General features: G+C 33.8%; 5 protein-coding genes across 10 annotated transcripts; 3 read left to right on the top strand and 2 right to left on the bottom strand.

Annotated features, from left to right (window-relative positions):
* Nucleotides 1-498: 498 nt before the first annotated feature.
* Nucleotides 499-1,887, bottom strand: LOC123215750 (wound-induced basic protein). The gene is made up of 2 exons (XM_044635973.1): nt 1,646-1,887; nt 499-829 (listed from the first exon to the last, which is right to left on the bottom strand). Exons 1-2 carry the CDS (start codon nt 1,714-1,716, stop codon nt 757-759), a joined length of 144 nt encoding a protein of 47 aa, XP_044491908.1. The 5' UTR covers nt 1,717-1,887; the 3' UTR covers nt 499-756.
* A 3,650-nt stretch (nt 1,888-5,537) lies between these two features.
* Nucleotides 5,538-11,691, top strand: LOC123216927 (ethylene-responsive transcription factor-like protein At4g13040). Of its 4 annotated transcripts, XM_044637592.1 has the most exons (8): nt 5,538-5,700; nt 5,882-5,986; nt 7,157-7,269; nt 7,506-7,630; nt 8,920-9,034; nt 10,214-10,394; nt 11,162-11,283; nt 11,374-11,691. In XM_044637592.1, the coding sequence occupies exons 3-8, from the start codon at nt 7,227-7,229 to the stop codon at nt 11,505-11,507; spliced, it is 720 nt and encodes a 239-aa protein (XP_044493527.1). In that variant the 5' UTR covers nt 5,538-5,700; nt 5,882-5,986; nt 7,157-7,226; the 3' UTR covers nt 11,508-11,691. The 4 variants fall into 4 exon arrangements, with proteins under 4 accessions (XP_044493527.1, XP_044493525.1, XP_044493528.1 ...); XM_044637590.1 differs by having other exon boundaries at nt 5,538-5,986; XM_044637593.1 differs by lacking the exons at nt 5,538-5,700; nt 5,882-5,986 and adding an exon at nt 6,010-6,387.
* Nucleotides 11,692-12,276: 585 nt separating this feature from the next.
* Nucleotides 12,277-14,757, top strand: LOC123216928. Its single transcript, XM_044637594.1, has 4 exons — nt 12,277-12,524; nt 12,607-12,720; nt 13,789-13,893; nt 14,241-14,757. Exons 1-4 carry the CDS (start codon nt 12,431-12,433, stop codon nt 14,492-14,494), a joined length of 567 nt encoding a protein of 188 aa, XP_044493529.1. The 5' UTR covers nt 12,277-12,430; the 3' UTR covers nt 14,495-14,757.
* A 1,359-nt stretch (nt 14,758-16,116) lies between these two features.
* Nucleotides 16,117-19,436, bottom strand: LOC123216855 (FHA domain-containing protein FHA2-like). Its single transcript, XM_044637465.1, has 3 exons — nt 18,684-19,436; nt 17,291-17,457; nt 16,117-16,600 (listed from the first exon to the last, which is right to left on the bottom strand). Exons 1-3 carry the CDS (start codon nt 19,291-19,293, stop codon nt 16,391-16,393), a joined length of 987 nt encoding a protein of 328 aa, XP_044493400.1. The 5' UTR covers nt 19,294-19,436; the 3' UTR covers nt 16,117-16,390.
* A 58-nt stretch (nt 19,437-19,494) lies between these two features.
* LOC123216856 (dolichol-phosphate mannose synthase subunit 3-like) lies at nt 19,495-23,674 on the top strand. Of its 3 annotated transcripts, XR_006502361.1 has the most exons (5): nt 19,495-19,774; nt 21,198-21,333; nt 21,494-21,601; nt 22,119-22,345; nt 22,456-23,674. XR_006502361.1 is itself a non-coding variant. In XM_044637467.1 (4 exons), exons 2-4 carry the CDS (start codon nt 21,232-21,234, stop codon nt 22,176-22,178), a joined length of 270 nt encoding a protein of 89 aa, XP_044493402.1. In that variant the 5' UTR covers nt 19,495-19,774; nt 21,198-21,231; the 3' UTR covers nt 22,179-22,431. The 3 variants fall into 3 exon arrangements, 2 of the variants coding, with proteins under 2 accessions (XP_044493402.1, XP_044493403.1); XM_044637467.1 differs by lacking the exon at nt 22,456-23,674 and having other exon boundaries at nt 22,119-22,431; XM_044637468.1 differs by lacking the exon at nt 22,456-23,674 and having other exon boundaries at nt 19,522-19,774; nt 21,201-21,333; nt 22,119-22,431.
* The last annotated feature ends 434 nt before the right edge of the window (nt 23,675-24,108 follow it).

Raw genomic sequence — 24,108 nt, 5'->3', positions numbered from 1 at the left:
ACCTGAGCCAAGTACAAAACAACTCCAGGTATACTTTTCTATTACTTCTCCACTTGACCCTGTCATCTAATTGAAGTTATAACCTTCTGCACTCTTAAATTCCTTCAACTGAGACTTTCATCTCATTGCAGAGTTGGGGGTTGTGCAAAATTGATCGACACATGGATGATCATCTTTATTGGAGTTGGCTACTTTAGTTATTTATTTTAGGAGTGATAACTTATAAAATATAATTCATTTACTGTTAGAACTAGCTGGGCTACGCAAGTCCTGAATTTATGCCCTATCACTATGACCATCACTTAGCTCCAAAAAAAAAAAAAGGGTTTCATGAAAAAAAGGTTAAATTTACCCACCTTGCCCTGTTTCAAAGTATGCATAACACAAGACAGACCATTGGTTGTAAATTTGTCTTGGGTGAATCAGCTGATGTCTTCTCAAAGTTTGAAAACCAACCTATAGAATTTCCATAAATATGCTCAAAATAAATGCTCCCAATTTGAGTAACACAATTATCCAATTTTAACTACTAGGATAACAGCCACAACACATACAAACAGCAACCATTCTCTAAGATGCAACATCACTGAAAATTTTTAATCTTACCAAAGATCAGTCACATAACAGACAACACCACAAACTCAAACGGCCATGATATAGCAGTAACTTCACTTTGAATTTGTAATAAACAACATTTTCAATAGCAACGAGAATAATCTACCATCCTATCTCATCCCTGAAGCTTCATAGCACATCTCATTCTGTCATAACTGGCTTGTTCTCATTAGCTTTGGGTTTCTGTTCCTTCGGCTTCTGTTCTTCCATTTTCCTAAAATATCGCAGAAAAGTTAAACCATACACCAAAAAACATATTATAGACAACCAAAACCCAGCTCCAACCAATCTGAAAACCTTTGATTTCAAAAGAGGATCAGCTGAATTTCAGCATTAAGACTTTAATTTCAAACAAAAGAGGACAAAGGTTCAATCCTCCAAAGGGTTACACAGGATATCATATCCCATCATTCCACCACTTTCCAGATTATCAAGTTTTGGGAAGTTCATGGTGAAATATAAAAAAAATTTTGCAGGATTCATGGGTATCAAAAATTGAAGTTGGACAGTCAAGGCAGAATCGGTTATTAATGATCATACTAGGTATCTATAATTTGTTTTAGTTCTGATCACAACATGCCAAAATCGGTTCAAATCAAAATAATTGTAAGGTATGGATTAAAGCTTGCCAGATTCTGTAAAAAATAAATCCAAAAATACGTTGAATAAACATTCGATAAATAAGACCAATGATCATCCTGCGAAAAAGCCACTTACTAAACCCGCTGATTCTACTTAGATATCAAAGGGCATTCAGCGTTTCAGAAAACTAAATATATTTCTATTCTGATTCAACCGTTTTCAAATTACATGTATCCAATATAGATAACTTTTCTTTTTCAAATCGAACCAAAACGAACTCAAATGGAATTTAAGCGACTCCAATATAACAAATTTTATTCAAAATTTCAACAAAATTAGTCATCCTATTATAGTCGTCCATTTGGATCGCACCAGATACCTTAGTACTCATTACGAATAAAGGAACTATAACAATAAAAAGCAAAGATGTCTGGCATAAAACACATACCTCTTGTCAGAAGAACCACCCTTCTGGCTGAGGAAGGAGCGGAAGAGAGGAGAGTTGACGTCGTAAATCATGGTTGGAGATTTGTGTCTTTTAAAACCCTAGCTCTCTGCCGACGCACAGCTTCTATAATCTTTGCAACAGGTTATGTTTGACAATTCGAACGGACGGACGTATGCGCTTAATATACTGGACTTGAGGTTTAGGGTGGTTCGGGTTATTATTTTGGGTTCGGGTCTTCTTCCTACTCGCTCGTAAACTAAAAACAGGCCTCGAAGGGCCCAAACGAAACTTCGAAGACCATTGTTTTGAACTCTGGTATTGCTATGATTTTGGCCGATGATGTCAGAAAGATTTTTCATTACTTTCTCTAATCCTTCATCCGCCAAAAGTGCATTTTTAACCGTCAGATAGACCACGAAAATCACGTGAACAACATTCAACGGCCACAATCCCCCTATCAGATAAGGTGGGACCCAATGGAACGCGTGGCCTTCTACACCACAAATTCTGAAAATACCATAAAAAATGTAGAAAGTCAAACGATCATGCGGCAACTTTAGACTAGCGGTGTCATGTGAACAGGGTTAAATTTCCCCATAAACTAACGGAGTGATGGGCCAAAAACCCGATGGATTTGGGCCAACCCACGTATTTAATAAATCATTAGCGTTTTGATGGTAGGTTAAGCATCACAAGAATTTTATTCTTAAACTTAATTCAAAAATTAAAAAAATAATAAATTTATGTATACTTATTTTAAATATATAAATAGATATATATTAATATATGTCATCACATGATTATATAATTTTAAATTAAATATAAAATAATATCTAATCATATGATAATACACATAAATATATATTTATTTGTATACTTAAAATAAAAACATATAATATTACTCTTAAAATGATTACATAATATTAATAATTAAAAAAAGATGACCATATTTGACTTCTATAATTCAATAAAATAGAATTATCTATAAAATGTTTATATATAATTCTATATAAAAATAATAACATATATATAATTTATAATTAAAAATTAAAGATGAAAATATATTATTATTTATATATAAAATTATATATATAAATTAAATACACAACATTATTGAATTTAATAATATTAATGCAAATGACATTGACTTTTTTAATTATTCAGTGAATAGATGAGGTTGATAAGGTAAATTGAATTGACAGTTGAGGTTGGCGGGACATTATCTACATAAACCTTCTGTAGCAAGGACAGGCCGCTCATCCAATCAGAGCTTCGTCGGTGCCCTTGGCCCTGCCTCCCTACTAACCAACGTACACTTAATTTTAATTTCTCGAACCCCTTTGACTACCCTACACATTTCTTTTTATTCCCTCTTCTATCCCTGTATGTTGTTTTACATAATTATCCTTCCGTCACCAACTTGCCGTATTGACAACAGTCCATAGTCACTAAATTTATTAATATCATTTTCTTAAATCATAACCATTAATCTTTATTTTATTACACTATGGAAGACATTATATTGTATTAATATAAAGTAAATTTAATATTTTTATTATATTGGAATTTAGACCGTAAGTTTTAAAGTTGATATAAATAGACACCAATATAAGTTATATGCACTGAATTACATATTTTTGTTTTTTGTGAAACAGTAAAAGTTAAAGTTGAAATTTATGAAAGGGTAAATAACTTTTTTTCACCCAAAATTAAATTATATTAAAAATAATTAACAACATAAATATAAAAAAAAATACTTTTATCATCTTTCAATTAAAAAAATAGTTTTTTATTAGAGTCATATATTTTAAACATAACCATTTAATCTAAATTTTTCACATATTTTATATATTTTAAAGCTACTATATGACTTAATAGTTATAAAATAATATTTACGGTTATAATTTATTGTATTTCATTCAATTATTTAGGGTTATAATTATCATTAGTTACTGATAGATATTTCGAAAATATCCAAAAGATCTCTATTACTATTTTCATAAATACCTCTAATATTTACAAAATTTATAGTTTATCTCCGATATATAATCAGAGCTAAAGATATGATGAAAGTAAAAATAATGAAGAATAAAAATCTTTTTATATTTAAAATGTTATTTTTAATTATTATTAATTTAAGATTATATGATAATTTTAAAAATGAAATAATTGAGATAAAATTATGATTTAATTTCCTAATATTATTGTTTCATTAACCGAGTTTAATCATGGATGAAAAAGTATTATTTATGTTACCTAAGGTAGAAAAATGTTTTAAAGCCAAACTTTAGGTGAAAAAAATATAATTTACTTTTTATGGTTTAAGTAATACTATATATACAAATAATAAATATAATATTATATATAAAGAATAATATATTATTATATAATTATATTTTATTTTATATTTAATTTAAAATTATTTAATTATATAATAATAATATGTTATTATTTATATATGTAATTTTATTGGTTGAATGTAGTAAAATGTCAATCAACCATAGAAGACCCCCCAAGGTCATTTTAACACGGTATTTCCTAGATTTTGCTTATAAGTGCAATTTCATGGCTTCTTCTTTTGGTCAAACCATTAACAATTGTTTTGTCTCTTTGGGAACCAGGCAACTAAACTGGTTTATATGAGAAAAGACATAAATAACCTGGGTATTTAAGAATTTGCTGGGGATGGAATTTAATACAAGCCCGGTTTGATACTTTCTAGAGGTCGTTGGTGACTGACATATAATTTCTTTGACATCTTCATATTTTTATAGTACATAAAAATTGAATATTGTTTAATCAGTTATAACAATTTTTAGGCTTTATTTGTAATATTCAAACAATCATCTTACTTTGTAATGAAGGAGGCCTATAGAACATATATTAAAACATATAGCATTTAATATAATTTAATGTATGTTTTATGTAATATATAAAATATTCAAATTCATTTATTATGCATGGCTTTCTATGACTATATTTATATCCAATATTTTTAAAATAAAATTAAATATTAATTCGATAATTCTTTTACAAATGTTAAGATTGACTTTGAATCTTAGTCTTGAAAATTTTTCAATTTTAGTGTTGATATCAACACTTGGGATTGACCAAAGTTTAGACGACGTCAAATTATACTTTGAGAAGGTCATAATAATTAAATCTTATTTAATATTTATTGAATTGAATCATTTGATTGATTCAATTCAATCCATATCTACAGTATATATAATTATTGTAAAATTAATTAGACAAATTATCATAATTGATTTTTACTGTAACTTTCACCTTAATTGAGTTTCTTGTGATATTATGAATTTTAACTATTATTTTTATTTTTCTTCGATTCACCTTGTTTTTTATGTCAAAACTTGATAATTTCTGAAATTTGGTATGCCAAATTAGCCTGTATTCAATAATACTCAAGAAACTTGAGTATAAATTATTTATATACAACAAATATGATAAAACTATACTTATATATTTTTATTAAATAATTTAAGTGTATAAATAATATGTCAATTTTGTGATTGAATGATTTTAAATTAAAATAAAATTAATATTATTATATATATATAAATTATATGTAAAAAAATATATATATAGATGATATTGCTCAAAGAAATAATTGCTTGCCAACATACCATCCAGCGCTTTTCATATGAAGATCATTGTAAAGTTAAAATTTGTTTTAACCCTTACCCAATTCTTCGTAACTCTCAGTCATGATATTTTTTTTTATCTCTTTTCCATTCACTGGCGTGAACCAAAAAGAAAAATAGAGGGGCATAAAAGTAAATGAAAGGAAAACCAAAAGAATGCTAGTTGGGGTGGCTAAGTCTTGGGCAAAGTTGCAAAGGGCAAAACAGGAATCCAAGCATACAAACGTTCTCCTTCCTTGAGCTTCTCTCGTTGATTAAACTTTCTTTTTAAATTTTCCCATTATAATCAAAGAAAATTAGAAGGAAAAGAAGACACCAACACAAGATAACAGCCCTCTCATCATAAAAGTCATAAGAATGGCAAGACCGCTATAGAAACACCAAAAACAAAAGGTGGTAGATAGATTGATGATGCATGAGATGAGCCACAAGCACACACATAAGATCTCTCTCCTCTTCCTCTTCCTCTTTTTCTTTCTCTTTCTCTTTCTCTTTCTCTTTCTCTTTTAAACATACTGGCCACCTTCCCTTTCTGTAATCCTAATCTCCTTCTTTGCCCTTTTTTTTTTTTCAGATTTCAACTAAGCCTCTCTTCTCTCTCTTCTTGGTTTCTACGCTCTCTCAACCACCACCTTTTTTTTTTTCTTTTTCCCCTTATCTGTCTATCACTCTCACCCAGGTACGTACAAAACATGAATGACTTTCTTATTTTGTTGTTATCTCTTTGTAATGGCTACCTCCGCTTGTGCTTTTCATGGTTAAGCATTCTTCTTCTTTGATGGGTGGTGCTTTTGTTTTGGCTTTGTGGGTTGTTCTTGATTTTGTCTGGCTATGAAAGGTGGTAGGTTGGTGGGGTTGACTTAGTCTTCACGGAGATGGACTAACAATTCTTTTCAAGAAACCACTTTTGGGCAATTTGCTTGGTTTAACATGAGTGTTATTCGAGTTTTACTTTATACAATTTTGCAATCTATTCTTGTTTTAATTTACTATTGTTTTGCTTATCATTGTCAACCTGTTTCTGTATCCACAAAAAGATTTTACTTTTGATCCCAACTCAGGCGGGGTTGACTGAAAAAGGTTCGTTAAATGTTTAGTGTACTGGTTGGTTCTTATTCTAATTCTATGTGGGAAAGGTTGGTGCGGTATTAGAATCAACGATGTTTCTTTAAAACTGGATATGCAATCTAAGCTACAAGTTGGTTTTTGTTCAAATTCACTGGGATCTATTGTTAATTTTTCCTCGTGATTTTTTCTGAGATAATGAAAGTTTTGGGGATTTTAGTGGCTTCGCTGGTGAATTAAAAGCTGACACCCATAGATTGTCCTCTTTAGATGGAGATATTAGTTTTATAAAAAGTAGTCGTAGCTCACATGGTGAGAAATTTAATAATAACACGTCAAGTAAGATAACGGGCCTCTGATGGAAAAACTTATTTGCTTTTTCAGATTTTCTTTTTGTAGGTTACATACTTCTGTGTTGTGCATCAGTTGCTTTCAAGTTCTAACAAAGTTCTTTTCAGGTTTTAACATGCATCGAACTCAAAAGGTTTCCCTTTTGACTAAGAGCTTGGCTTATGTTAGCCTAAGAAAACTGCTAAATTTCTCTCTTTTCAGCCGAATGACTTGAGAATACATTTTTCTGATCCTCTTTTCTAGAGCTACCGGCATTCTGTTATTACTTTTCTTCTTTCTTTAACTATTACTTGTCATGTTATTTTCTAGGATAACGTTTCTTGTTCCTATTCATATAATGGATTTTTTAAAAATAGCTTTATTTTATAACTCTTTGCCATCAGAAATTTACTTTCTAATGTCTCCGTGTTTGTTCTGTCTCTAACTATCCTAGGAGTGGACTGCCAGATGTTGAAGGACATCAACTAAAGCATTGTGCAATCTTAGAAATATTTAGGTCCATCATGGTGAGTTTAAGAAGACGCAAGCTCCTGGGACTCTGCTCTGGTAAGCATTTGTCGAAATTTGCTACTATACATCATAACGATTAAATGCCTCTACTGCACCTTAGCAGTTTGCAAGACAATACACTTGTTGATACATTTTATATGTGTTTATATGTTGCACTGTAAAAGATGATTCTTTTTAAGTAATCTACAATTTCAGACAATGATATTCTCTTTAAATAGCTTGTCATCATGCTTGAATAATATTATTAACCAAATTTTGGTGTGCCTTTGCAGGAAAAAGTTCTTTTCTAGCTCCATTTCCTAGGAATTCTGTTAATGGTATTGCTCCTGAGACCCAGAACACCAAACCTCTCACTGTACATCCCATTACATCTGATGATCTGAGTCGGTCACCATGGGTAAGGGTTGTGATGTATAGATATAGTCATATCCGTCAGATAGGTCACTATTACTTTGAAGATCTTACTTTAAGCAATTTTTATTACATTGGTATGAGATACTTTTGACCACATCTTTAGAATTGAAGCTCATGGTATTTTTGCAGTTTTGTTCATTATATAGCTTGTTGTCAGGTGTATCAAAGCTCAAAATTGTATTGTTGTGTAGAAAGTAAACACAGAAATGTATCCTTCCATAGTTGCTTATCCAGGTTTCCGACTAGTGAGAATCTTTCTTTCAGATATTTGGTTATGTAACCATGCATCTCCCAAGTTATGAGAAATTTGCTATGTTGAGAAATATACAAAAACTTGATGCTCAAATCATTATATGACTACTATCATACCTTAAACTGCTCCTTTTTAAAAATTGATTGCTTCTTTTTTATCTTTATTTTGGGAATCCACTTTATGCCTAAGTGCCATAGTGTATTATTCTGTGAAAATGGTTGACGTTAGTGTACTTATATAGTAGCCATGTAATGTATTTCAAAATGTGGCTGTGCTATGTGGAAGGGAAATGAGGGATCTTGTATGGGGGAAAAGATAAGGAGCAGTTCGCAACTCTGAATGCTCCATAAACTTTACCAAACAACAGTTTCTTGATGAAGGATTGTATTTTGTCATTGAACTCAAGTATGTAATATCTATGGCAATGGTTTCCCCTGAAATTTAGAGGGAAAAGGAAGGGGGGGGGGGGGGGGGGGGGGGGGGGGGGGGGGGGGGGAAAGTCTAATGTCATTTGGTAAGAGTGAAATTATAGATATAATAAGTGCCCCTCAGGGTGGCATTTTGTCAACCAATTGCAGACTGAGACATCCTTTCTGTCCGAGAAAAGTTTATTTGGATAATGTGATTTTCATATCTGGAATCACATAGCTGGTAGGAGTTGCCACCCTGAAGGTTCTTGTAGTGCCTCTAGGCCCGGCATATTGGCCAACTCTTATCTTAATTTACGCTAGTATTGACTTTGAAGTTGACAGGTGCCTGTCTTTGAAAGGTCATCTTATTGTTTGGCAAACAAACTTGAGATTCTAGATTCATATCCATCATTTTCTGTACCCTGGGTTTGATTTTATGGTACATGATGAAAAAACATGAACTAAATGCATGTTGTCCTTGATAAATGCATCAAAAAAGTTAAAGTACTAGCCTCAGTAAGAAATTCTGTATAGCAAATTTTTGAATGCTGTATGTTTTGTTTACATAATTTGTTTCTAATCTTTTATATTATTCAATGTTATTTCCAGAAAGCCACTGCAAAATTAGGACCTCTGTCCTCCAATGTGTCTGGTTCAAGCTCACCTGAAGAAAAACCAATATTACAGCATGTTGAAAAAGAGCAACATAGTCAATCATTTTCAGGTTTGTCAGTTGAGAGATTTTTTCTTCTTCCTGGTTCTTGATTATAACCAAATGGGCGCAAGTTTGTATCTTCTAAGGAGCCACTAATGTCAAAGCTTAAGTCATATCCAATGGTTGTTATCATACACAGGCCCAATTTGTTTTACACTGATATTTGAATATTTTATTTGTGAAATGCGGATTCATAATCATGATCTCTCAATCAATTTAGAATTAATATCATATTAATTAATTATTAATGCCCAAAGTTTCAGTCCGTAGGAAAGGGCTCCCAATAGTTGCTAAACTTTAAGACTAACTTTCTCCCAAAAGTCATCAACTATTCAGTTTCCACTAGTACATTTTTGTTCATGTTGATCACATTTGCTGGATGTGTCTATCTCTTGCTCTCTCTTATAAGGACACAACCAATTCAATTTTTCTTTACGTTCAAAATTTAATTATGGTTACATCATATGCTAATGAGAAATTAGGGGAAGTTCAAAAGAAAAAAAGTGCTAAAGTTGGCACTGTATATGAAATGTCTATAAAATTAGGCTTCTTCCTCACATCATCTGACTCTAATCTGGTGGGAGCTGCTAGTTCTACAATCTGAGCTTGCACTTGGTGATTGGGCTGCAAGTAATAGAGCGGTGAGAAAAGTGAGAAATCTCGTCTACCAGAGTTATCAGGTGATAACTTTATCATGATCTTGAAGCAACCATAAGCAAATTCTGGATGAAATCATTGATTTTGAGTTGTTTATTAGGATACTTCTAGAATTTATGTGCTTTATGGAGCCAACGACCAAAGTAGATTATATAAAATGTAGTCAATGACCCATAAATTATGATATCATACAGAGTTGATTACAAGTTGATGCTTACTATTTGGGTCTTTATGGAGTATCTTCGAATGATCACAAAATGTTGCAGTGGTTTGATAAAGCTATGATCTTTTTGCTAAAATTTAGATGGAAGTGGAGAACTCATTTTGCTTTCAGTTTTGTGTACATCGCATATTTATCTATATTTTATTTTTTTAAAATTTTTTGGTGGATAATGGCAAAAAGGATTCAAATATTTCTTAGAACCAGTTTCACCATGAAATTTGTAGATACCCTTGTGAATATATCTGTTGGGTTTGTTTTAAAGCTGCATGAATTTGACTCAGGCTAATGCATGGATTTTGTATTCATAGGGCTACCAATCAAACGCAGAAAGCGACATAGAAGGAAGCAGATTCAAAACCAAGAACCATGTCTGATGAGAGGTGTCTACTTCAAAAATATGAAATGGCAGGCAGCGATAAAAGTGGACAAGAAACAAATCCACTTGGGAACTGTTGGTTCACAAGAGGAGGCTGCTCGTTTGTATGACAGGTAATATACTGAATTCCAACCTCATATTAGTTAATTTTACACAACATGTACAATTCATGTGGTTAAATACCAATTTTCTCGGTCTTTGATATATGTGGAAACTCCAGTATTAGATTTGGAAAAGTGTGGTTCTGATCAAGAATACCTTCATGGTGCACAAATGCATACATGTAAATGTAGATATATATTTTTGTGCATGTGTTAGTTGACTGCATGACTTTTTCAATGAGAGAGTTATTGCCATTTCTAAGGAAGCAAGAGGATAATATTCTTTTGAACCATAATAATATAAGATCTTGGTATTCTTGCCCAAGAGGAAGTGTTGTTCCTAATAGGATTCTAATTCTGAAATGAACAGGATAGATACAATGACTGAATTTAGAAACAATAACCCAAAAATATTTGGATGGATGTGGTTACAATCTTTTGGCTATTTTTCTACCTTGAGCTGCTTTTATGTTAGATGACCTTTTTTGAGCATTGTTATAAGCACCATCAGCTCTATTTTCTTGTGTTTGAACTTTGTCCTGACTTCTTAGTTAGATTCCATTAATGTATACATTTGCCTTTGTTGCAACCCCTGGTGGGGGCCACTCTTATGCAAGTTCTAAAAATTCCAATTAACAAATTGAACTGATATGTTCCAAAACTGTTGTATGCATAGTTTGTAGCTGGATGTACTTGTAAACCAAAGATTGATAAGTTCTGCATTCGGTGGGATGTATTCGCAGACGGATAAACTTATTGGTTGTTTTGCATGTCTGCAGGGCAGCTTTCATGTGTGGGAGGGAGCCCAACTTTGAGCTCTCTGAAGAGGAGAAGCAAGAGCTTCGGCAATTCAAGTGGGATGAATTCTTGGCATTCACTCGCCGTTCAATTACTCATAAAAGTAATCCTATTCATTTTAGGCTTAAACATCGAGCATATCACGGTTTTCATACATGATGTTTAACGGATTTGGCTCTGTTAATATTTTCAGAGTACAAGAGGAGACTTGGGGCAGGGCCGCATAAGAGGTCTGAGTCTCCATTCGAAAATGGTGACTGGGATGTTAAGCAAGGAGTGGACGGCTTGTCGGGGTCAGAAGATGCTGGGCCAGACTCATCAGCCTGATCTTGAAAGTAATGTCATGAAAACGAGGCTGAATAATTCTAACAGTTCGCCTGTAACTGAGTAGCCTCCAATTTTTTCAGCATATAAAAGGCCCCTATTATAGGGCAAATCAGGGTAAATCTCTAAAATTATTGGGAAAGCAAAGAGATTTTTAGCCTTAATGCAATAATTATTTTAAGTATTAGATAGTCTGTTATTCTTACTAATGAACCGTCAATAGGACAACAGAAACATGCAAAGTAGAAATTTTCCTTTGGGGGAAATCGATCCAAATTTTGTGCACGTATTTCTTGGTAAAAATTATATAATTTAAAGACTTTACTTTGTTGTTTTTCTTAGGGATAGATTTGATTCAAATCAAATTTAAAATAGATCAATTTAAACTTGATTTAAATATAAAATGTTGAACTTGTAGAAGGTGACAACAAATTGTCAAATAAGTCATTAAAAAGTATTAAAATCATCAAAGACAAAGAAGATCGAAGAATGTGGAAATATTGATGATGCATGCACATAGTAGAATATCAAATACCCAGGTTATGCATTACCTCACTATATGTATTAAAATTAAAAAACCCCCAGGCTTGTAGTTAAATTTCACTTAGCCCCTTTATGTGTAATTATATTCAAAACCCCCCTTACGTATATTAGAATTACCCTAAACCACGGTCCCACATAGTCAAATTACATTAACCCCTGTTAGTTTCACACTACACGTACGGAAGAAATTATGATAAAAAGTCAGGATTATTGATTATCGTTTAAGTAACGACGCTCGGGTTGAAGTCCGTTTTGGCGGATCTCGACCTAAAATAATTATCGAGCCGTACCCGGCCCAGTGCCGCTTAGCACCTTCTGGTAAAACTCACTCACAACACAACATCGGACACCAGAACTAGAACCAATTACAAAGGGAGAATCGAATGTCTTCGAAGAGCCAAGAAGGAGAGTCCCCATCACCATCACCGTCATCTGACGGCTGGAAAGAGCGAATCTTCATTCCTACCGTCGTCGCAGGTCTAGCTTGCTTTCTCAACTTAACTTTTTGGTAATTCATTAATTTATGATAAGAAATTTTGGAATTGTTTTTGTTTGGCAGGGGTTGCGGGCGCAGGATATGGCTTAATATCAAAACATCGAAAAGTTTATGGTCTGGCTAATATATCTTCTACTTATGCTACTAATTTTTCCATCGTCACCGCCTGCTATTGCGGTAAACTTCATCTCACTTTGTATTTTGCAACTGACAGTAGTGGATCGGATCATCACTCTCTAATTAACATATTCATTATTATAATTTTACATTGATACTGAATCACAAATTAATTGAAGTAGAAATGTTAAGAACATTTATGGAGCTTATGTACTTCCTGGTCGTAGTGAGTTTTTATGTATTGCTGATGACTCTAGTCCTTATTTTTATTTTTATTTTTATTTTTTTACCTTTATTATGCTATATAAAATGCTTTGTAGTTCATTATTTGATCCTTTTTAGCTTCTTTTTCAATCCTGAGGAATACAAGTAACTTGTGTTTAGCTGTTTTATTTATACAATCACTGGCTTCTACATCTATCTAAAAGTTGTTTCATGAATCATGATTTCTAACTTAGTTCAATCTGTATCCTGTAAAAGATTGGCATATAGTCTGCAACTGCAAGCAATAAAAACTAAAAATAGGCCATTCTTGGCACAGTGGATATTAATGGACTCGTCATACTAACACCACCTATAGCCAATTGGTCATTTGGCCAGCCTATCCTCAGATTTAGGATCTATTGCTTACAAGCTCGCACATCTAGAATGCACGTTAAGGTGGAGATGTTGTGTAAGTGAACTTATATTACCAATTTGTTCCTCATAATATCATCATTAAATAAAGAAATAATTGTTTAAGATCTTTTACGTAAGCTTGAGTGATTTGAAGAAAAGCAACAGTACAGAGACATGCAGGAGTTCAGGGCTAGTGTCCTTGGCTAGAATTTTGTATGGTTTATATGAAAATTGGGTACTTGTTGGGACTCATGTGTTAAAGGTAGATTCCTGTTTCTTTAAAAGATGCACATATTCTGTCTCGAAATGGAAAGTGAGGAAAGAGCTTTTTTGGCAATGAAGGGACTTGCTGATGAGTAGGTCTGGAACTTTGTTGTAGGACCAATATAATTTTTGCGCAATGAAAAGAGTTGCTGATAAGTGGGTCTGATATTTTGTTGTAGGACCAATGTAATTTGTGCTGTATGACTTGTTTAAACTATAAATCTTATTGTTTCTTTGATATTACAGGAGCACGTGAATTTGTAGGAGCAAGTCGTAAAACAGGACCTGATGATCTATTCAACTCCGCAATTGCTGGCTTTGGTAGTGGAGCCATTCTTGGGCGTCTTCAAGGTGAAATTTATGGCTCTATCTCATGTGTTTGTGCCTGGATATGTATTTTTTCTAATAGTTATTGATTTAGTTTCTCATTCAAAATCAATTTTGGTTAGATTTGAACTGCTTGTTTTGTTTGAGATCCATTATATTTAATGTAACTAGGCATTTGTTTTGTTCCATTTTTTTTTTTTTAATTTTTGGCTGAGAAATTTATATTTTTCAGAGCTGAGATTGAACAACAACTAAAATTTCTATGCCAGAATTTCAACTTGAGGATATATATATATTATTAGTCTGTGTGTTCAATTGTCTATGATCCTTCTTCCTGTGGTAGTTAAAATTTATATTTGATGGCATTTTAGGTGGTCAAGTTGGCGCAATCCGTTACTCAATCATCTTTGCCGTTGTGGGGACAACAGTGGATTATGCTACTATCAGGCTAAAACCAATGTTAAGGAATTTCCAAGAATCATGGAAGAATGGTGATTGGTTGAAGTTGCCAGAGTGGTCTCCAATTCAGGTTCTTGATGATGAAGCCCTGGCTGAAAAACAAGCTCGGGAACAAAAACTTTTTGCACAACGAGCACTAGGTAAACTAAGCAAAGAAGAATCTTGACAATGTGCTCCTTTCCATATAAAATTTTGTATTATCATGTCAACTGAAAATAATGTTCTGGGTTATTAGTTCAGACTCGAGTGAACTTTGAAGTTAACCGGGTCTATGTTTTGGTTGCCCCTTCTGTCTACAGTTTTACTGTTAGGATCTCTTCCGAACTCAGGAAAGATAATTAGGTAATTGTTTAACTCTTTTGCGGTACCATAAAAACTTTGTGGTTATTAATAACATTTAGCCAAAATTGGGCACTGATAATTACTCAACTTTTCTCGGCATATAATTTTGTAATCAACTTATTTTTTTAAATAGCGAGCCACCCTTGTCACCAATCTGGCAAGAAGCAAATTCTTTTAGCATGATTTATCTTGTTTAAAGTCATTTTTTCGCTTAGGCTAGCCAGACTCTATCTTTGGTTATTGTGGTATTTTCCCAGTTTGCATGAAATATGGGAAAATCATGTGTTGCCGAAGCAAATCTAATCCAAATTAATTAAACCCTCAACGCTTTTAAACAGAGTCAATTATAATAACATCCATAAAAACAATGGCACATCAAGAAGTCCGTCAAAGTTATAAAATTTTTACATCTTATCTTAAACCCTAACATTTTTCTTAAATTTATACTAACAAATTTGGGTTATTTTCCCAACATGTCGAAAGTTTTAATATTACGAGCAAGGTAATCACTTTAATCAGTCTCTACAGTGATTAATGTATGATAAGTGATTGCATTCTAAAAGTCCTTTTGGTTTTATATTAAGGTATACTTGAAAAGTTACTCATTTGGTGCTTCCATAGGTTTAGGAAAAGTAGGTGAACTATTAAAAAACCCTCAGCTTGTGTTAAATTATTAATAATCCAAAATTCTATTCCTGATAATAATTGAAATTGGTTTTTAATGATTGAAAAATCTTCTATTGGAAGTTTACAAACTAGCTCGCAGGTAGGGCTGGATTCGAGCCGAGCCGAGCCGAGCTCGGGCTTGGCTCGGTTTTTTAATGGCCGGCTTGAGTTCGGCTCGGTAACGGCTCGGCTCGGCTCATTTTTCATATCAAAACGGCACTATTTTGTGTATATATGAAGATCAAAACGATGTTGTTTTGTATAAAAAATTTTTAAAAAAATATACCGAGCCAACCCAAGCCAGCTCGGGCTCGATCGAGCCGAGCAAAGCCCGGCTCGAACCGAGCCGAGCCGAGCCGAGCTCGAGCTAGAGCTCGAGCTGGCTCGGTTCGAATCCAGCCCTACTCGCAGGTTCATTTAAAAAAGAAGAGAGATTTGATTGAACTTGAATAGATCCAACTCAATTCAAACTTAATTCATGAGTTCTTGTTGTATATTATAAAGAACCAAGTTTAACTTTGGTCATACTCAGTTTTGATTGGCTTGCGAGATAGCCATATTTGTTAATATCTTGATTATGCTGCTTAATTTCTATGCGCGATCTCTTTTATCAAAAGCCAAGTTCAAAGAAAAAGATATGCTTAGTAGGATTCGGATTTGGGAATTACCAGTATATTACTACACTAGAGCTTTAGTCAGGGTCGCTACATTTACAAAATCCAACTACTTCCAGAACCTAATTTTTACAAACAAAATAAAAACAATGAAAGGCAGATGTCCTTAAAAACGAAAATTGCAACTTCAATTAACACTAACATACCATTTACAAAGATATCACGTCATAAGTATATAGCGTAAATCTAAGACATAAAAGCTCAGATCCAACCCAATCGTCTATATGTTTCCAAGCGGGGTCCTAAGAATGCCCTAACAATTAAATGTTAATTCACAACAATATTATTAAAATCAACAATTTGCCATCTTGCTGCTTCACAGAAAAGTTCACATATTAGATAACCCATGTAAGGAAAGTACTCTCTGATGCTTCATGATGTTATGAAATCAGAGAGACCAGAGAGACAAATTCTAATGTTACCGGACCCTTGGACCTCTTGTTAATCACAAAGTGTTCTGGGTATTTTCTCAACAACATAAGCAGGCCATACCATGGTTTTTCCTTAGATTCAGGACCAGGCCAGTCCTCAGCAGTCAGATATCTCCTTACTCGACCATGATGCCAGACACTACCATATTGCTCTACCAACTGAACAAGAGGAAGAAAAGTACAAAGTGTAAGCAATCCAGCAAGATAACAAGGTTCAAAAATCATAAAATTAGAATAAACCGTAGGATGAAAGAAAGCATGAGGGATACACCCATCAAATAAAGATGAATCAATTATGAATTGCTATACAGTTAATGAAATGAACTATGTTCACTGCTACGGCCCAAAATATGATTTAGTGCCCCTCAAATATCCATTTGGAATCATGCAAATTCAGAATTTAAAAGACAGAATTCCAAAATGCTTTAATTTAAATACAGCATACAGCTTATCAATAGGGGCAAAGTAACTATGCTGAGCAATCAAAGTTCTGACACTAATTACAAATAATTGAGGAGTAAATTTTGTAAGGTGCAAATCAAAACAATGTAACAGGTATCAGCACTCAAGAATCATCACTTGTTCCTGTTAAGGAGCTAGTACTATCACCCAGGCACTTACCAAGAACCTTCATCAGTGATATATTTGTTAAACAACTTTTAAGCCAAGATACCAACTAGTTTCATCTAGCATAACCTGTTGAAAGTGGCATCCAATAATATAACAGGACAAACATCACATACATAATTTCATCAAGAATTTAGGCAGATTTGCATACTGACATAATATGATTCAACCCCCAGTGCATGATTTCAGGACACTTGAGTTTAAAAAAATAATAATAATAACCTCATTATAAAGTCTCTCCATAGGCATCCACTCTCCAGGGCCACAAAGATCGGAGAGAAGAGTAGCCACAGATGAGACCACATCCTTTTCTTCCAACTGCAGAAGTTGCTGATTATCAGATTCACGATCGATCCTAGACCTTCCCTCTGTCTTCTTGTCTGCAGGAACTGAAAATAGTAATATGCCAACAAGAGGACATACCATTAGACCAAAGTGGAATGACACATGTACAGTAAAGGAAATTACTAGTTAAAAGGAACAAAACCGATTGAAAATGACCAATATGATCGGATGGAACAATAAAACACCAAGAGACAAAGCTTCAAGGCAATTAACAAAGCCACTGACTCTGTCATTTTTTTAATTTGACTACAATAATTCATGTCAAGCCAAAATTAACTTCTCCAGAATATTTGTCACAGAAAATTAAGCCAGCACAAATTAAGAACATGACGAATATTTGAAACACAAGGAAAGAACACTAGATCCTCAAATCCACAAAGGAAAAAGAAAAGAAGATTGGGAAATACCAAAATCAAAAGTGGCCCTTTAAAGCACAATAGAGAAACTAACTGATATCACAGAATATGTAAAGCAAATGCAAGAAAGTGTCCTTGTTTTGAAGACAATTTTACTTATTCTCATCAACTTGCATTTAAAATTAATTACTTTGTATCTTATAGGATTGACTTCTTCTCATTTCATTCTAAGAAACCTTAAGCAGTAAAACTTGTTATTTGATCAATATGTTACTTTTCCTTTTACAACCAGAGTTCCTTTAATAAAATGTTTATTAATTCTCAAACATCTATGCTAGAAAACTATACAAATTATAGTAATGATACCACATGATGTTTAGTGAGAACAAGATAAAGCCAATTACAATTAATAGCATTTTGTATACAAGTTTTTGTTACGTTGAAGCAAATACAAATTCCTTATTTGCAAACTATGGAATGCCTGGCAGAAAGCTTAAAAACATTCAACCAAAGAATTTTATAAATTAATGTCAACACTAGCTACGCCCAAATACGATTTATATTAAAACAAAATCTTCTAATTCAGCCTACCAGAATATTGGTCGCATACAGATAGTAGAAATACCAGAAATCCAATCAAATATTGCAGAGTATCAAACAATTGCAAACTATATGTCAAAACCCTGATAATATCTGCACCAAGAACACTACCAACCAGATCCAAATGCAACAATTCAATGAAGAAACATAGCATACCACAGAATATAAACTTTTTCTGCCGTATTAAATTATTAATCATAAAAGAAAGACAACAATTCTACCCACATGATCTGATACTAACTTTACAGTAACAATATATTCAAATGCTTAATCTCCATAACGAACAGACTGATAAAAAACTTTACACAACTAACCCAAAGCTCCAGCCAATCCAGGCTTGCCGCCACTACCAGCACCGTAGCCCTCAAAACCTCCTTCTCTCCTGACCTTCTTTCCACTACTCCCCTCTTCATCTTCCTCATAATCCTCCTCGTAATATTCTCTCCCTCTCCCTTTCTTCGACGATTGAACCCCCACCGAACCCGCCATCCGCCCCGCCTCCGTCGCCCCATAACCGTAATGCGGGACCACCGACCCCACATAATGCCTCGGCCCGATGGGCCCACCCAAAATACTCCTCACAGGCAATAGAAAGTAAAACTCTTTATCTCCGATTTGCAACAAATCTTGAGAATCTAATTTCACCGGGGGATTTCCAGGAAGATGAAGAACTCCCTCCACCAGGCAACCGTTCTTCCCCAGCACTTCCAATGCAAAGCGACGGCGCGTGAAATCGTAGAATATGCGAGCGTGGTGGCGGGAGATGTTCATGCCGCCTCCTAAGCTGGAGAGATCGACGTCCACCGTTGATTTCTTCGAATTTCGACCGAGGATTATGGAGTACGTCTGCATGTAATACTCGAAATCTTCGCCTTGCAGCTTTGCGAAGCCTGCTTCTACGTCGTTTCCGCTGATCGTGCCCATGGTTCTCGTCCTAGCGACTTGGCCGAAGGAGATTCGAGAAGCAAGGTAAATTAAGGGGCCATTTGTTTGTTTTTGCGAGTTAAAAAAGTGTTTGTATGAAGGTTTAATATTATCCGGACCTGGTTTCTAAATTTTGGATTAGAATTGCACGGGTCTTTAAAGATACTCGGACCCGGGTATTTTTTAATTAACATCTAAATAACAAAATGAAACTTGAGAACTAACAAAACCTAATTGACATGTACGAGGTCTCTAAAAACAACAGTCACCGTCTCCTCCTCCCTAAATTTAAGTACCGATACCATTACCTGCGCTGTTTCCGCCTGGCCAACGTCAACCTAGGACACTAGCAACCCGTCGCCAAAGGCAGTCTGATTTCAACTTTGCGCGAATCACTACGTAATATTGACGGGACGCCGGCGGGATTTCCAGCCTTCATTCCGTTCATTTGCTACAGAAATCGTTTATTAAGCTCCAACAGGTTTTCATTTTCAAAATTTTATTTATTTTTAATAGAATATTTATAAAATTAATATTCATTCGATACAATTAACTTGTTTGATATTACCAGATTGATGTAGTGTGGTATGGTATCTTGACTTTTGGTTGATGTTTCCACATTGATCTGGTTTAAGAACGGTTTCTTTTTTATCGATGTTTTTCACATTAAGAAATAGATTCATTAAAAAATAATAATAAACCAATTATTTAAATAAGAAATGTGCATGCCATCATATGGTATTTGTGGCAACTCGGCTCTAACAAAATTAAAGTGGAAATTAGGTCTCTGTTGTTTGACCCATTATTACGATTTTTAAGGTCTCTCTCATCTGTCGCGGTCAAACATAAATCAGTAAGTACCGCTTAAACCCTAAGGTTGATTTGTGATCAGCGTTCTTATAACTGGATCGAATTACACTGCCAAATGATGCTTTGGGAGAATGCGCAAGGGCTTTGAGTCCTGTAATCTTTAATATTGTGGAATGGGACTTTGAGAAATTTCAATACTTATCCCTTCTGATGGCAGTGCTTTTATGATTTTACTGTGCATGTTTTTTCTTTGATTCTGATATTCTGGATATTCGCTTCTCTGCTTTCTGTATGCATTTGATTAGTTTTACTTACTGAAATTTGTTTTTGGCTCCTTGGTTGCGGTTTCTAAGTAGGTTGACATAGAATTTTTTAAATTAATTAATCTGCCAGATGATGATTGAGATATTGTGCAAGGGCTTTGACTTCCATTTTTCATGGATTAATGCAATATTTTGTATATTACCTATTCCTTCTGATGGAAGCCAAGAACTGATTGCTTTTGAATTTTCTTTTAAGTGATTAATAAATGGTAGTTTTTTGACAGAGAAATTCCCTTTTAGGGTGACATTGTGGATGTTTCCCAAGTGGATATTAGTAGATTTTCATTAAAAATTTTATTTATTGAGGCATAAACTAAAGTGGGTTAGTTCTTATTTATTTTCCTGATGGGGAATAAGTGTGGCGTTATTTTGTTCCCTTGTTGGCTTTGCTAATCAAATTATCACCCACATCCTCTTATCTAACTTTGTATTCAGCTTTCTCTCACTGTTTTCTGGGGTTTTACTTTCTACTTATCAAAAGTTTTTGTTGTATGCTTTTCTAATCATCAATTGATTTGGGTTGCGTGATTTGTGTCATTGAGATGCAGTTGTGTCTGGCACATAACTAGTATGCTAGCTTTCCCTAGGTCTAGCCTCCCAATCAGGTTGTCCAAAACCTTATACAATATTTCCTTAGTTCATCTACCTTTTTAATTTTTCCAATATTCTAATCTTAAGATCTTAATTTTCAAATTCAAATATCAATTATTGTCCTATCAATCATTCAAGTTCAAATATAAATTAGAATTTGATAGTTCTATAAAACAACAGCAGGATTGTGGAGCAGTTTATTATTGCAAATTCAATGAAGCATGTTGTGAAGATCTTGACACTAGTTGTGGCCATCACTTCCTTTTGGATCGGCCTCTTGCAGACATCTGTTATCCCGAGTAGCCATACTTGGTTGGTGGGTGTTTTCCTCTCTCAAGTTCTTATGTTGAATGTTTGGAAGTGTATGTGTGTTCTGTTCATAAATAAGCGTTTATTTACATATGTGCTAGTGCTTTTAGGTTTGCATATTTTTCTTACTAAATAACTCTTACTTTTCTATTGCTACTTTCTGTCAGCTGCCTATCTATTTTGTTGTGTCCCTGGGTTGCTACGGATTATTAATGGTTGGTATTGGGTTGATGTGTTTTCCAACTTGCCCTCAAGAAGCACTTCTATTGCAGCAGGTAGTTTACTTTCATGTTCTTTTGGATTGGTTTCTTGCAAACGTCTCCCTACCTCACTCCAACTCTGAGAAAGAAATAAAAAAGAACATGCCACTGGGGAGGCTAATAATATCAGAATGGCCTTAATAACTTAGCAGCGAGGTTTTTTCTGATCATGATGATATTTATCATTTAAAACAAAATTTCTTCAGAGAGTGAATTAAGTAAAGCAAGTTTTTCTTTTGTTGTCATATTGTTTTCTTATCTTTTATTTTTATCATAACCATCCATCTGGTCTAATCAAACTTATGAGTCTTACTAATGTTCCAACGCTAATGGGCAGACCAATTGCCACTTGGGGCTAATGGCTTCTGAAATAGTGTTTCGTCGAAATTCAATCCAATTCAAAATGCAAATTTGTTTACATAAATCTGGTGCTAATTATTGGTTTTCCATTATGGATTTTATTAAGAATTAATCTGTCCCTGTGAGTTTTATGCATCTCTCGTTTTAATGTATTTGTATTATTTTGTTGCAGGACATCAAAGAGGCCAAAGAATACCTGAAGCAAAACAAGGTTGATGTTGGCTCTGATTGATGGGTTGAAGGTGGTTTCTATTTGTTACGGATGCAAAGGAAGAACCCAAGTTGGCAGGGGAATGCATTGAAACTTAATCTTGACTTTTCGGTAGTGCAAATTGGTATACGTTACAAATGCAGGAAACTAAAGAAATTTTCTTTCATTATATGAACACTCTCGATGCCTGTCTGGTGTGTGAGAATTTTTCACTACACATCAATTGACTTTATATTTAAAGCAATATGGGTTCTTGAGATATTTTACTGACTAATATTTTGGTCAAATTAGTAGATTTTGTAACTCTGAAGTCATAAAAAATATCTACACAAAGCTTACAAATCGAAAAATCTACTTAAGTAAGAAGAATAATAATATTATTATGCGGCCGACTATATTTTTGTTTCTAAATTTAAGTTTTACCATAATTGTGAAAATTATATATATCCAAATTAAAAAAAAAAAAGTAATTGCAATTTTAATGCATTATTATTTATATCTTTGTTTTGGTAAGGTGATGGCGGTTGGAAGTTCGTTAATTTTGTGAAGTTTAATCAATTGTCCTACTTTTTATAGTGTCTGTCTTTTTTTAATTTGTTTCATCTTTTGGCCTTTCCTTGAAGCGTGTGATCTTTCATAGTTGTTAGGTTAGATATTAGACATGAGGTTTGGCTTATTTAATGTGATTAGTTTTGTTATCAAAGAATGATCTAAATTGGAGGAAATATTTTGTAAAAAAAATTTATGTAATAATAATAAGGGTGAAATAACATTTTCTCACCAAAGTTTGGCTTTAAGAATTGTATTTTTATTATATAAATCATATCTTTTCAGTCAAATTTTAATTACTACCAGCTGCTGTGGGAGCATTTAACAACCCAAGTCCCAAGAATAAACCCTTCCGGCAGCCCTGGTTTGAACTTATTAGTAATCGGCCACTCAAAACAAGGCCATGAGAATTTAGGCAATTGAAGGAGAGTATCCGGACAGGATTCTCATTGCTTCAATTATTGAGAAGTGCAACGAGGCTGCTTGGGAGGAGCTCAATGATCACTTTTGTGAACTGATATTTGCTTTGTTTACTGATAAGTATTAATTTTCTCAATCATTTGTCTGGCATTGTGCTGTTGTGTAGGATGCTAATGGAGTGAATCTCTTGGGTCATCATGGAATGCCAGAGCGAAAAATGGGGGCGGCTATCGGCCAAGATTGCGGGCTGCTGGAGGAAGTTTGTGGATGGATAAATGTGAAAGCTACTAATCCCGTGAAGATGACTTCTAACATTACTCACATTGTTGCAATCCAAAGCCCAAAACCATCACCGCCACCTTTTCTCACTGCTGTCAGACGGAACACAAACAAAAAATTCAATGACTAAAAACAAAAAATCGATGTTGCACATAAGATATAGGTTATGGTATGTTCTAAAGTTTTCGGGTCATTTTGTTGAAGTAGTTCTCTGTTTTTTATGAAAATAAGAGTTTAGCAAATATAATATAAAGAACGGTTTTTACTGATATGACTTTTTGTAACGAGGAGGTGGCAAAAGAGAAAATAAAAATAAAAGGCCAAAGGACTTGTTTCCACCTAAGGATTGATATAGTCTCAAATTTTCATTTTATCAACTTTTAAAAATGTTAAGTTTTACTCATAGATGACTATCTCTTTCTCCATCAACCGTCGAATCTATCATAAATCGTTGTCGTCAAAGTTCTTTCATCTCTCTGACCATAGAACTCCTCATCCAAACGATTTTTGTCTAAATTCAACAAATCGTTTAAACACAGTATCATCTAGATGATTCGTCTAAACACTTTGTCGTTCAAAATGAATGTCTTGGAAGATGATCGAATCGTCTTCCATCTTTATTCCCAACTTCGTTTTGTTGACCATCGATGAAACAGGAGAGATGAAAGATAGATGACCAATGAGAAATCAAACAGAAGAAAGG

The sequence above is a fragment of the Mangifera indica genome, chromosome 5, assembly GCF_011075055.1.
Source record: "Mangifera indica cultivar Alphonso chromosome 5, CATAS_Mindica_2.1, whole genome shotgun sequence".
NCBI lineage: Eukaryota > Viridiplantae > Streptophyta > Magnoliopsida > Sapindales > Anacardiaceae > Mangifera > Mangifera indica.
Note: the sequence above shows the minus strand (reverse complement) of the source record. Positions and strands in the feature narration are given on the sequence as shown.